The sequence below is a fragment of the Desmodus rotundus genome, chromosome 5 (genome assembly GCF_022682495.2).
Source record: "Desmodus rotundus isolate HL8 chromosome 5, HLdesRot8A.1, whole genome shotgun sequence".
NCBI lineage: Eukaryota > Metazoa > Chordata > Mammalia > Chiroptera > Phyllostomidae > Desmodus > Desmodus rotundus.
This window is the reverse complement of record NC_071391.1, coordinates 100085832-100100621: the sequence shown is the minus strand read 5'-3', so window position 1 is coordinate 100100621 and position 14790 is coordinate 100085832. Positions and strand designations below refer to the sequence as shown.

At 48.1% G+C, this 14790-nt stretch overlaps 1 protein-coding gene across 1 annotated transcript in view; it reads left to right on the top strand.

Moving 5' to 3' along the window:
- Positions 1–14790, top strand: part of FAM178B (family with sequence similarity 178 member B) — a 100788-nt gene that overhangs the window by 29077 nt on the left and 56921 nt on the right. Inside the window, exons 7-8 of the mRNA XM_045204780.2 lie at positions 1852–1963; positions 5038–5122. Of these exons, the coding sequence (XP_045060715.2) occupies positions 1852–1963; positions 5038–5122 (197 nt within the window). The remainder of the gene's footprint in view (positions 1–1851; positions 1964–5037; positions 5123–14790) is intronic.

Sequence of the window (14790 nt, the reverse complement as noted above, 5' to 3'; positions counted from 1 at the left end):
GGCTCACGTGGGCCCCACCGGTAACTCTGCCCACCGCCACGGCGGGGCCCTGGGCTGAGACCTGTGAATCCCGGATTCTCCCCTCAGAGCAGCTGACTCAGATCCTCCAATCAGCCTTGGTAAACGCCTCAGTCTCCCCTTGGTCCAGTGGAAAGGACAAAATGTACCGCCCGGTCGTATGCTTAAAACGGTGGGATGTGCTCATTTTGAAAGGCAGGGGTTGAGAAGGTGGCACAACCAATGGGGCAATGTAGATCAGGGAATCACTGCAGGCAGGACAGCCGCCCTGGAGAGTCACCAGACTTTGCGCGAGTCAGAGACAGGTCTGGAGGCTAGAAGTCTGGAATCGAGGCTACCCCAGGTCCATGCTCCCTCCAAAGGCTCTAGGGAAGGATGTCGGGCTTAAGAAATGGGACCGAAGGTGCCGTGGGAGAATCCAGGCTGGTCACTGAGGCAACAACTGGCACCCTGTTTCTGCTTTCCACAGGGTGCCCTCGTTATATGCCAGTGGCAACATTCTGACACTTTTGGTCTGTCCAGCTGATGGCTCTGGAATTAGGCAAACCTGGGTTCAAATATGTACTCTGAATTCACTAGCTGTGTGATCTGGGGCAAGCTAATCACCTTTGCTGATCAGCAGAGCCAAAAGAAGAGAAGGAAGACTCTTTACCTGGCATAAGAACACAGGCTCTAGGGCCAAAGAGGTACACCTGGGTTTCTACCCACTGCAGACAAGTTACTGCACCTCTCAAAGCCTCGGTTACCTTTCTTCTGATGATGATCCCTCTGGTTATGAAGGTTCAGCAAGCCCGTGCTAATGGAGCACTGAGCACAGTGCCTCTCGTGTACCAAACAGTCTGTGTTGGAGATGATGTTGCTGCTGGGATGGTGACAACTGTGATGATGTGGGCTGGCTCCCTCCTTTCACTCCTCCCCTCGCCTCGCATCTACTGTCATAGTGCCTTCACAGCATTGGGGTTAGTCATGGAAAAGGGACTTTTTTGGTGGTTGTGATGGTAGTTATTGTTATTGTTGATGTTGTTTTTTAAAACTGTAGACAATATGCTTTCATCTGTGAGGGAGAAGTACCTCATGGACAGTGTGGGGTAGGGAAACGATTACCACCTGAACGCAGACAGACCTGGGACCTAATTCCAGATCAGCTGCTTGTGAGTGGGGTGGCCTTGGGCAAATGAGTTAATAATTCTGAGTCTCAGCTTCCTTAACTGTAAAACAGGTGCGATAATCACCAATTCATTTAACTGATTTGTATTAGGTTTTCTTCAGTGCTAGATACTGTGCTAGGTGCTGAGGATACAAGAGTGGAGAAAATTCATCCCTAACTTGAAAGAGATCACCATCTGGAGTTCTCTGTGCCAGAGAACTGTGATTAAGAGCATGAGTCCTGGGCCCTGCCTGGGTAGCTCAGTTGGTTAGAGTGTCATCCTGATATGTCAAGGTTGCAGGTTCAATCCCCGGTCAGGGCACATACAAGAATCAACCAATGAATGCATGAATAAGCAGAATGACAAATTGGTGTTTCTCTGTCTCTCTCTTCCTTCCTCTCTCTGTAAAAAAAAAATCAATAAATAAAACATTTCTTAAAAAAAAAAAACGGTGGGATGTGTTCATGGGGAGCACGTGATTCCAATGCTGACGTGAGTGGTTTTTCCTTCCGACAGCTGCTTGAATCAAGGGCTCACCGGAGGGAGGGAGGGAGGGATTCAAGCATCCTAGTGAAGCTGAAATATGAGAATCACCCCCACCCTGTTTTACTGAGACAGGTGTGTTAAGGAAAGCTACCAGGCCACTGGCATGGAGTCCCCTAACCTGGCTCCTCTGCCCCTACAGCTCCCCACTGGCCCAGCAGCTCTCCTTTCTGCGCAGCGGCCTCCTGAGCAACCTCTACCTGCAGGCGCCTGCACCCACCTGCCCTATACCTCTGCTCCAGTGGCTGTTCCAGGTGAGGATCTCAGTCCTGCCACTAGGTGGCGGGCGCGTTCTGGCCTGCAGCCTGGCAGGGCTGGCCAGGAAGGGGGAGGGGCTGCGGGGTACAGGTGTGGAGTGTGTGGTCTGCTGAGTTTGTCTCAGCTGAAGGAAGAGGAGGAAGGAAGGCCTGTGATGGCCGAGTCAGGGAGGTACTCCAACCACCCTGTGGTCTCAGTCCACCCCCCACTCAGTCCCACCTCTGTCGCCCCAGCAGGGACCATACAGCAGAGGACCCTGCCCAGGGCAAGTGTCTCACAGGGTGCTGCTACCTGTGCCACCAGAAGTCCTCTCTGTGGTTCTGTCTCTGCTACTCCACAGGTGCTTCCATGTGTCCCAGCTCATCTCTGCTCCATGTCACAGGTCCTGGCTCAGGGCCCACCACAGCCCTATAGCACCCTGGAGGTGTGGGGGCCCTCATGAATTGCAAGCTGGGGGTGCTCAGGTGTCTGAGCATTTGCCTCCCTCTGTGGAGTTGTAGGTCAACTGGGAAAGCCTAGAGCAACCGTAGTAGCTGCCCATTTTTTCCCTGCTGGTGCTGCTGGAACATGGCACTTGGGAAACCGCATCCTACCCAGGGGCTGAGACCTTCGCACTGCGAAAGAGGGTGAGGAGCCAGCAGGGACAGCCCAAGAACCAGCTGCTGTGGTCTGAATGCCAGCCTTGGCACCAACCCAGGGCCATCCCTGTCTGGGGAGGGCAGGTCACAAGTTCCAGCTGGTCTCATTCCTGCCAGTTGGAACCTGGATCCCAGCTGTAAATTAGAGCTGGAGTGCAGGGTGGATTGTTCAAGGAAGTCGGCCTCAGCTGATGGACTGCCTTCCTGAAAGAGCCCTCCAGCTCTCTCCTTCCCGTTGCCCCTCCCTGCCCTAGAAGAAAAGGACCCTGTGGTGCCTGGGGCTCTCGAGTGAGGCTGTTGCCTCACCCCTCCCCCAGGCCCAGCGGGATTATAGGCTAGTAACAGGGAACAGTGCGGCCATTCTTCTCTGCCCCCGCCAGTGCAGTGTCTCTGTGCTCCACGCACACAGTGTGTGACAAAACGCACAACTGGGCATTGGGAGGCACAAAGGGCCCGTCTGAGACATCGCCCACAGAGGGTCCTTGTGTGACCCTGACACGGCGTGGACTGCCTTGGGAGGAGGGAGCCAGCCCTGCCCTGTCTCTTCTCCCACCTCTGTCACCCCAGCAGGGACCATACAGCAGAGGACCCTGCCCTGAGGCCAGACGGGCCATGTGCGTTTCCACCGCTGCCACTTCCTACTGTGTGACCTTGGGCAAGTTATCTAGTGTCAGCCCTGTGCCTCAGTTTGCACTGTGCAAACTGGGGCTGAGAGTCCCATGAGGAAGAGTCCTGTGGCCTGTCTTGTTTTTATGGTCCCCCACAAAGGCTCTGCCCCGGGGCCTGGGCATCTTCCAGAAAGAATGTTAGCTCAGAGGCTCCAGTTCTCCACCTTCAAGAAGGAGACACAAAAGCTCCCCACTCCCACAGCTAGGGCCAGATCAGTGAAAGGGTTCTGGTTCCCTTGACCCTGGGAACCTGCAGGCAAGACTCTGATCAGCATCTTTGTCTCTGGAGGGGAAGGAGGAGTAAGGCAACACAGTGACCATGTGACTATGTGACCTGTGAACCTGCGGTTAACTCACAGCTGGGGGTGGGTAAGCAGGGCTCACCTCCCCAAACTTGCTCGTTGGACTGTTTCTTTGGAAAGAATCTCCCGAGGTCCCGTGGGGTCTAGGTCCTGCCGCCAGCCCCTTTGGTCCCCCCTCCAGGGGCTTCACTGGGGTGTACGTACAGTGGGTGCTGGGTGAAGAGACTTTGGCCTTTGTGCTCATGAATTACATAAACTTGTCGCTAGAGTCCTAGTGTGTACCTACTGGGTTACTCTAGCTGGGGAGGTGGACAAAAGCACAGAGCATGTGCTCTGAATGTATATTCTTGTTGGGGAATGATCAAATGTCCAGCTATGAAGAAGTTAGGGGAAGTTATAAAAGGAAAAGGAGGAGAAGGCAGAGTTCTGGTGTCTTAGGTCAGATCCCAGAGAGCTGACTCTGAAACGTGGTTTCCCAGCAGATTTCCGGTGCGGGGGATCCTTCTCAGCAGCCACCGTGGAAGCAAGGGAGCAGGGGCCTGGGTAGCGAGGCAAAGCAAGTGTAAGAGGATCACAGCCAGGCCTACAGGGGCCTCTGGAACTGGGTGACCCTTTAGAGTTGAACCAATGAAGGCAAGGGATCCAGCCAAGGCCAGTTATCAGACAAAGACCTGCCTGAAGTCCTCTTGTGTAACACACTTAATTCAAATTTGACTAAGGTGACATCCTAAGATCTCCTTCCTGAAGCAAGTTCCCCTGAATCTCTAGGCAAGAAAGAGGGGGGAGGGTCAAAGGTGTTTTCTGAGTCTCTTGCGTCTTGATAAACAGCTTAAAATCAACATCCCAGAAAGCGGCTTTAGGGTGGCAGAATTTGAGTCCCTTCGACCCTCAGACTCGAGGAGCCTTCAGGTTCGGATCCCAGTGAGTTTGAGTCAGGTGGGTGACCTGCCACCCCCACCGCAGCTCGGGCTGTGTGAGGATCTGCTTTCAGGACCACGGACCCCTGGAGCTGGTGGTCTCAGAAGACCCTAAGTTAAGGCACTGACCTGGGAATGATGGGGGATCACAGAGAGGAGCTGGCCTGTCATTGTGCAGCAGACTCTCAAGCTCTCTCTTCTCTTTCCTATACTGGGCCCTGCCCTGGAGGGGCACAGCCTTGACCACAGGGGGTGAAAGGCAGGGACACAAGACTCCCTCACAGGGAGGTGGACAGAGTAGGAAGTTTGAAGTCACATAAACCTGGGATTGAATCCTGGCTTTGTGACATAAAAGCTGTGTGACCCTGGGAAAGTTGCCTGACCCTTCTGAGCTTGGCTTCCTGCTCTGTAAAATGGCAATAATGACCCTACCCTTGTACCATGTGGACTTGTGAGGGTTAAATGGGAATGTTTAATGTGGAGCAGTAGATGTTTACTACTGTTACAACATAGGAATGACCCAGCTAACCTGTTTCTTCTCCTAGCTGCTGACATGGCCTCCAGAAACTTCTTCAAGAGCCTTTGGCCTCCTGTGGGATCTCAGCGTGGATAGACTCCTCTGTCAGTCTGGTCAGTGCTAGGGGGTGGGATGGAGACTTGTGCCCCGAGTACCCAAGCTTGAGAGCCCGGAGAGTACACAGCACCCAGTGTCCCTGGAGCCCGGCACGCAAGGCCGTGCCCGTGGGGACGTGGCGTCCCCGGGATGTGGAGACATCAGACCATCTTGGGCTCTGGCTCCGGCGTCAGTAAAAAGCTGAGCCCACAGGCTTTGCGGCACCTGGATCTGGCCTCGGACGCACGTCATGGCAGCCAGGTCCAGGCTGGCCTCACAGACTGTCGGGGTCCCGGAACAGTTTGGAGGGCCAGTGCTCTGGATTAAGGGCACAGTTCTCTCTGAACACCTACGTCAAATCGGAGAAGCCTCTTGGGTTGAGTTTACCACAGGGAGCCTGAAGCCCTTCCCCTCCAGCAGCTCGCCTCGGCTCCCGAGGCGTTGGTGGAGCCCCTGAGTTTGGTCTGGGCTGGAACGAAAGCCTCATGCCTGTACCTTGGACCTGACATTTAAGGGGTGCACTTAAGTCATCTTTACATTTCAAGAAGTTCAGAGTTCACAGAAGTGATTGATTTTCCCTTTAGTGGCTGCGCCCTTCCCAGGCTGAAGGGATCATTTCATACCTGAACCCAGACACAGACACTTTGGCACCAAAAAAATATCATGTAACCAGTTAAAAGTTGCTTACAGTGAGAGGGACTCACAGGTGACCAGACACCACCTTTGTTCACTAGCTGTAGTCTGCCCACCCTCCCACTGAAAGGCTAAAGGCATAGCTCTCAAGGCCAAGTTTAGAGACCCATGATAGGCACCATTAACGCCCCACCAGCCCTCTGAATTTCTGCTTTTGGGCCTTCCTTGCTTCAGGAGTTGGCTGAGCTGGGGGCCAGCTGTCAAATGAGAGCGTTCCACACTCCTGACCCCTCTCCCCTTCCCCGCCCCCTCGCCTAGGCCCCTCTGAGCTTTTCTGAACAGCACCAGTCTCAACATCCTCTCCCTTTTCACAACCTCTGCCCCTGCAGCGGGGCTGCCCTTTTGAGAGCCCCCGAGGCCACCTCTGCAGCATGCCTGCGTTTTGGGGGAACAGAGGCCTGCCTTGTCTTGCTCTTCTCCTCCGGGCAGTGGTATGTGTCTGCTCCCGCAGAGGCAGAGGGGGACGTCCCACTCTTCTTTGCTGCCCGCCACAATGTCCTTGATTCACTGCCCTCCATCAGATGGGCCAGGAGCCTGCTCCTGAGTTCCCAGTTGGCTCAGCTCTGCTCCCTCGACTCCAGAGCACTTCTCATGCATCATGCTGGGGTTCTCTCTCCCTCCCAGAATTCCAGGTCCAAGGTGGAATCTTGACTAATTCGGAGGAAGTCAAAGACCAGGTCCACAAAAGAACTGTAAGCAGGCACTTGAACAGACAGGTGTGCGCAGCAGCATTACTCACAGCAGCGAAAAGGTGTCCACTGATGGGTGAGTGGGTAATAAATCGTGTATATACATGCAGTGGATCATCACTCAGCCTTGGACGGGAAGAAAACTCTGACATACATTCTACAACATGGATGAACCTGTGGACACCCTGCTTAGTGAAATAAGCCAGACACAAAAGGACAAATACTGTATGATTTCATGTACATGAGATCCCTAGAACAGTCAAAATTGTGGGGACAGAAAAGAGAATGGTGGCTGCTAGGGAGTGGGGGTGGAGGGAATGGGGGGTTGGCGTTCGTGGGCACAGGGTTTCAGTCTCGGCTTGGGAAGGTGGACGGATTGGGAGATGGGTAGTGGTGAGGGCTGAGCAGCAGGGTGGACGCCCTGAACACTACCGAACTCTACACTTAACAACGGTTAAGAGGCAACATTTATGTTATATGCTTTTTACCATAATTTAAAAAACAAATAAAATAGTCACATCCAGAGCCTAGAGCCAGGTGCCAAGAAAGAATCTACCAAAAGCTGGACTGAATATCAACCACTAGTTCAGGAAGCATTTGTAAGAGTAAATCAGATGCAGCATTGGTACAGACACAAGTCCTGCTCCTTGGATGTGTCAGCGACTTGAGGTGCTCTGAGTGTCCTTGTCATCTGTGGGAGCCGAGCCCTCTGGGGAAGAACCGCAGGGCTGCCTCCCTCCCGGGAAGATCTGTGATTGTTGTGTTTTCAAGTTGCCTGGCCTTTCTCTTGTAAACTGGGGAGATTTGTGTGTGCGTGTGTGTGTTTATGTCCTTTCCTGTCGTTTGTGCTGATTGGCAGTCCCTCCCAGGCCATGCTGGGGAGGTTGTTATCCCACCAGGCTTCCTGAGCAAGGTCAGGACGGAGGTGGCCCAGAGTCTCTGGAGAGTCTGGGACCCCAGCTTCAGAGCCCACTGTTTTCAGGTGTGCTCCAAGTGGGTGGGTCTGAGGTTCCCTGGAGTACTGAGTATGGTGGGAATTATTTTCCTGGATTGAGAGCCACATATTACCTGTTAAAAGCTCCTTGGTGAATTTGGAGGATGGGATATCCTTGGCATTGCAGGGAGTGTTTATTCATTTATTCAGCGAACATGCACCGAGGGCATCCTGTATTCGCGCACCTCACTCCACAGCAGAGGGAGACTCAGGAATGAATAAGGCAGGACTCCTGCCCTCAGGAGGCTGATGGCCAAGTGGGAGGGGATGATGGCAGAGTTACAGTAGGAGATAGAAGGGAGGTTCTGACAAAGCTGTGGGACTTCCAAGGAAGGAGAATTACTTGTAGCTAGATGGAGTTGGAGTGGGGAAGACAGGAGTTGGGAAGTGATTTGTAGAAGAGGGGCCAGAGATCCATCTCTCAGAAGACGTGTAGGTCAGGGATTGCAAACTGTTTCCTGTAGAGACCAAGTAAGATCCACGACTGGAGAGCTTCTGCTCACTCTAAAGCACTGGCGTTACAGTATTGCCAGATAGTGCTCTCTCTCTCCGTTCTCAAAACAGGCTGTGTTTCAGTTAGGCTGTGCTTGGACTGTAAGTAACCAATAGCCAAGTAAAAGTTTCTTATCTCATGTGACAGAAATTCCAGAGGCAGATGGTTCTGTGGTATGTCCAGCAGAGCTGCAGAATCGGAGTCCTAGCTCAGCTCATGTGTCTCCCTTCTCACGACTGCCCCTCAGGACTGCAAAATGGCTGTCATAGCTCCAACCACCATCATGTTCTCCTGGGACAACAGTGTTCGGGGCAGAAAGGAGAAGGGTAGAGGATAAAAGGTCATCACTTCTTGCATTTTTCTCTTTTTATCAGGACATTCTTTGCATTTTGTTTCGTTAAACAGAACTGGAGCCCAGGCTTTAGAGGACATTTCCCATATTTTCTGACCCTGGTGCCCTTTGAGCCTCTGGCGGTGTCTGAAGAATTTTCAGTTCCATAAATCCTACTACTCCAGGTTAGAATCTAGGACACTTTTCCAACCTCCTTTCAACTATTGGAATTTTTAGTTGTGCTTAGTTCTTTATTTTTTTAATAGTTTCTATTTCTGCACTGGGATTTCTCATTCGCCCCTTCGGTATGAGCGTGTTGTCATTTACCACCCTGAGCGTAGTCGCAGTAGCTGCTTTAGACCCTTCTCTGGAGTCCTAACATCTGGTCATCGGATTCATTACATGGAAAATTAAGCATGAATTGAATGACTTAGAATAACTAAAGAAACCATGGACCAAAATGCTGGATCTTGGGAAGTTCAGGTCTCCTTCTCCCAGATCTCTTACAGGGGCGTCCAACCTGTGGCCCACGGGCCACACGCAGCCCAGGATGGCTATGAATGTGGCCCAACACAAAATTGTAAATTTACTTAAAACATTATGAGATTCTTTGGTGATTATGTGTCGCAATGTATTTAATGTGTGGCCCAAGACAACTCTTTGTCTTCCAGTGTGGCCCAGAGATGCCAAAAGGTTGGACACCCCTGTTGGACATTTCCCGGAAGTTCTTGCATGAATGCCTGCTGATTGTGCCGCGCCTCCTCACCTAACCTAGAACACTCACAGGGTCACACAGGTGAGGGGCCCCGAAGCTTAAGCTTCATCAGCTTTACGGTTCATCAGCTTCTGCTCAAGCAGCCGCTCCCATTTCTGTTGCCTGTGGATACACGCTCTCACTGCCCCACTGGCCGCCCTAGACCAGTCTCCGGAAAGGTAAGCGGGACATTATGGCTCATCTGCTGCAGTGGGCCAGCTGTTCCCGAGCAGAAGCCAGAACAAAACCCAGCTTCCTTTACCAGGAAAGGAGAGGAGCGTGGCTCTTGGGTAGGCAGCCAGCTGCCATAGCCAGAATGTGGGTGTTTATGTGAAATCTCCTCGTGGTAGCTAATTCAGTTAAAAAACAAAAGCAAAAACTCCCACTGTGAACCCATCTGCAGACTCTTTCTGACTGTAGATGGAATCAGCTCCACTGATTTGCAGCCTTGGGAGGAGGATTCAGGTGCAGAGAGATACAAGGCAAGCGCAGAACGGCGTAACACGGAAAAGGCGGTGGGGAGACTGGGGCTTCCTTCCAGGGGGCAGTGCGGGAGATAAGACGGAACATTTGGGGCCGGAGCTCAGAGGACAGTGGGGCCATTCAGACACAGTGAAGCTTAATATTTGGCAAAACCAGGACAAAATTATTGCTGTTTTAGACATAATTCGCATACTATATAATCCACACTTGCAAAGTGTGTGGTTCAGTATGGTTCGGATTTGTTCAACCATCACCACTGTCTAATTCCAGAACACTTTCATCACCCCTCAGAAAGGACTTCATACCCATCTGCAGTCAGTCACTTCTCATTCCCTCTCTCCCAGCCCCTGGCAACCCCTCGTCTGTGTTCTGTCTCTGTGGACTTGCTTTTTATGGACATTTCACATAAATGGAATCCAATTGAGTCTGGCTTATTTTACTTAACATGTTTTCACAGTCCATGTGCGTTGTCCTATATGTCAGTACTTTATTCCTTTTTACAGCCGAATAATATTCCATTGTATGGATATGCCACATTTTATCCATCACTTGATGGACACTTGAACTGCTTTTACTTTGGGGCTATTGTGAATAATGCTACTATGAACATTTGCACACAAGTGTTTATGGGAACATATGTTTTCTGTTCTTTTGGGTACATATTTAAGAGTAGAATTGCTAGGTCACATGGTAATTCTATGTTTAATTTTCTTAAAGGACTGCCAAACCATTTTCAGAAGCAGCTACATCCTTCTACATTCCCACCGGCAATTTATGCGAGTCCCACTTTCTTTCCATCCCCGCCAGCATTAGTTATTGCCGTAGCCTTACTAGTGGGCGTGAAGTGGTATCTCCCAGTGATTTGGATTTGCATTTCTCTAATGACTAAGGATGTGGAGGACCTGTTCATGTGCTTATTGTCCATTTGTGTGCCTTCTTTGGGGAAATGTCTGTTAAAATGTTTTGCCTATTTATTTACTGAATTGCAGGAGTTCTTTATATACTCTGGATACCAGATTCTTACCAGCTATGTAATTGCAAATATTTTCCTCCATTCTGGGGGCCGTCTTTTTTCTCTCTTGATAGTGTCCTTTGATGCACAAAAGTTTTTAATTTTGATAAAGTCTAATTTATCTGTTTTTTCCTATTGTTGCCTGTGCTTTTGGTGTCAAACAGGATACCATTGCCTAGTCCGAGGTCATAAAGAATTTCCCTCGTGTTTTCCTCTAAGGGTTTCTTAAAAATTTTTAAAATTGATGTTAGAGAGAGAGGGAGGGAGGGGAGGACGGATGGAGGGATGGTTGCTTCTTGGACGCGCACTGAGCAGGGCTCAAACCTGCAGTCCGGGGGTATCAGTGACTCTCCAACCAGCTGGGCTGCCTGGCCAGGGCTCTGAGAGTTCACCGCTTCAGCTGTTACATTCAGGTCTTCCATCCATTTTGAGTTGATTTTTATATATGCTGTGAGATAGGCGATTCACCTTCATTCTTCTGCATGTGGGAATCCAGTTTCCTAACCATTTGTTGAAACAGTTGTTCTTTGCCCATTGAATTGTCTTGGCACCTTGTTAAAAATCAGTTGACTATAGATGTATGAGTTTATTTCTGGACTCTCAACTCTATTACATTGGTTTATACATCTATTCTTATGCCAATACCCCAAATTCTTGATTACTGTAGCTCGTAGTATGTTTTGAAATTGGGAAGTGTGAGTATGCCAAAGCTGCTCTTTTCAACATTCTTTTGTCTACTTTGGAACCCTTGTCTGACTTTTAGCATTGGCATGTCAATTGCTGCAAAAATAGCAGCTGAGGTTTTGATGGTGATTGTGTTGAATCTGTAGATAACTTTGGGCATTTTTTAAAAAGATTTTATTTATTTATTCTTAGAGGGTTCTTTCCCTTCTTTCGGGAGAAAGAGAGGGGGAGAAACATCAATGTGTGGTTGTCTCTAGTGCACCCCCACTGGGGACCTGGCCTGCAACCCAGGCACATGTCCTGACTGAGGGTCAAACCAGCGACCCTTTGGTTTGCAAGCTGGTGCTTAATACACTGAGCCACACCAGCCAGGGCTGGGTATTATTGACATCTTAATAATATTGAGTCTTCCCATCCCTGAACATGGAATATTGGAATATCTTTAGTTTCTTTCAACAGTGTTTTATAGTTTTCAGTATACAAGTCTTATATTTCTTTTGTTAAATTTATTCCTAAGTATTTTATTTTTTGAGGCTATTATATATGAAATTGTTTTCTTCTTTTTTCTTTTCAGATTGTTCCTTGCTAGAGTATAGAAATACACCATATTTTTGTATATTGACCTTGTATCGTGCAACCTTGCTGAACTCATTTATTAGCTCTAATCGTTATTTTTTATAGCAGAATTTGGTTTTGAAAGCAAACATATTCTTGTGCAACTAATTGCTTGAAAGACATGACTCATGTTTCTTTAGCAAACATGCTTTGGCTGTGCCAATGCAGGACTGGCCAGTAACACCAGCGCCGAGCATACCGAGCACGCGGCAGTGCCTGGAGAAAGGGAGCCGCATCAGTGAGATCGGAGCCCTTCAGAAGAGGCGTAAAACATGTGGAGGTTCTTTCCCATTAGCTTCCACAACAATGTTGTTCATTCTTACCTACTCATTCCATTCTCTAGCGGCTTCTAAGAATTTGTGTAGGAGAGGGAGAGTATAATAAAAAAAAAAATGACCCTGGCCAATACATTCTTTGGATATTTTTTAAGTGGGCGAGAAATTCAGCTCTCCAAACAAATTAGTTGTATTTTCACAAGGAGTGTCTCTTGACACTTTGTTCTTCCTCATTGGGTCACCATGTTTTTCCCTTTGTCCCCAGAGCTCTAGTATCGTACGTAGTCACTGGGGCTTTGGGACTGTCTTGGACAGGCCCCTGTTTTGTGGGTAACTTTCTTTTCTGTCATTGCCTGCTTCATTCTCTCTCCTTCCTCCTCCTCTCCCTTCCTTCCTTACTCCCTCCCAGATAATAGTTATAAGGTTGCTTCTTGGAAAAAGAAGAAAACAAAAATGGCGGTAATCTCACTAGCCAAGTAACCACTGTTACTATTTTTTAAAGTAGTCTGTGTTCCAAATGCAGAAATTTAAATACTAGAGAAAGGTGCAAAATGCAAAGTGAATGCTCCCTCCCCACCTGCTCCCCATGGCCACTTGCTCTCCCTAATACTCATTGTTTAAAGTCTTGTGGTTATTTCCAGGAGCAAAGTGAATGCACAAGCCACAAAGTATATGTTTTATACTTACAGATTCATTTACACCATATTTCTTTTGCTGCCTCAGCAGTAATCTGAAATTACCTCCATGGAGAGTTACTCTTCTAGGAGTTTCCAGTCCTCTCCCTGGAGGTCAGGAGAGGTCAGAGCCCACACAAGGCAGGTCAGGCAAGATTTTCTAGACCAGGAGTCTGCAGAGCTGGGGCCCTGGAGGTGGGATGAGCCACCAGGGTACAAAAAAGAAAACATTAATACATATATTTACATTTTAGCCCATCTTTTAGAAAAGTTTGATTGAGGTTTAATCAACATATGTTAACCTGTACACATTTCAAGTGCACAGTTCATACACTTAACGTATGTATGTACTCATAAAACTGTCACCACAGTCATGATAATAAACGTGCCCATCACCTCCAAAGTGTTCTTGTGGCCTTTGTAATTCACGCATCCGTCCCTCCCCTTTTGTCTGTAGGAAACCACTGATCTGCTTTCTATCACTACCGATTAGTTTGCACTTTCTAGAATTTTATATAAATGCAATCGGGCAGTGGGTATTCTTTTTTCTCTTTTTTTCTGTCTAGCTCCTTTAACTCAGCATGGTTATTTTGAAATTCGCCCACGTTGTGTGTGTCCGTACTTTATTTCTGTGTGTAGTTGGTCAGCATCCGGTGTAGAGATCGGCCGGTTAGTTTCTCCCGTCACCAGTGCTTAGACATCTTGGTTGTTTTCAGTTTGGAGCCCATTCAATACAGCTGCTGTGAACACTCTGACGCAAGTCTTTGTGGGGACGTCTGCTTTCTTTCCCCTTGGGGTAAATATCTAAGAGTGGATAGGCTGGGCCGGGGGTAAATGAATGTTTATGTTTTTTAAGACATTTCCAAACTGTTTTCTAAAGCGCTCACACCGTTTCCCACCAGCAGTGGAGGAGAGTTCCAGTCGCTCCACATCCTTTCCACCACTTGGCACATAGTCAGTCTTCTTAACAGTGGGAGCTCACTGTCGTTTTAACTTGCATTTCCCTGACTACTGATAAAATTTGCATCAGCATATTTGCCATCTGTATCTGTGGGTAAAGTGTCTGTTTAGTATTTTTGTCCATTTTCTTATTGGGTTGTTTGTCTTAATAAACTTTGACAGGTCTCCATATATTCTAGTTAGAATTCTTTGTCAGATACATGTTTTTCAAGTATTCTCTCCCAATCTGTGGCTTTCCTTTTCATTTTCATGATAGTGTCTTTTGGAGAACAAAAGTTTGTTTTTTAAAAAAATTTTAATGAGGTACAATTTATTGATATTTTATAGTTTGTGAAACCCGGATCACTGAGATTTTTTTCCCCTGTTTTCTTCTACAATTTTTCTAATTTACAATTTTCATAATTAAATAAGTTTCATAGCTTATAGTAAGCCTTACATTTAGGTCAGTGATCCATTTTGAGTTAATGTTGCTTACGATGTAAAGTAAGGTTAATTTACATACAGCTATCCAATTGGTCCAGCACCACTTGTTGAAAAGTTTGTCCATCTACATTGAACTACCTTGGTTCCTGTATCAGAAATCAATTGATCATATACGTGTGGGCCTATTTTTGGATTCTGTTCTGTTTCATTGATTTATATGTCTAAGTTGACTCCCGCTGTTTTGGTTGTCGTAGCTCTGTATGTGTGGAAATTAGGTGTCGTTTAAATTCTTCAACTTTATTTTTCTTTTTCAAAGTTTCTCGGCTCTCTAGGTCCTTTGCTTTTTCATACAAATTCTAGAATGAACTTGTCATTTTCTACAAAAAAAAATCCTTCTGGACTTTTTAATGGAATTGCACCGAGCGCATAGATCGATGTGACCCCTTAGCAGCGTTGCCTTGCAGTCCGCGAGCGCAGATGCCATTACATTCACTTAGACCTTCCTTAGTTTCCTTCGGCTCCTCAGTGGGCAAGTCTTACATTTCTTTTGCTGAATTTACTCCTACGTATTTTATTGTTTTAGATGCTCGTAAATGGAATTTTTT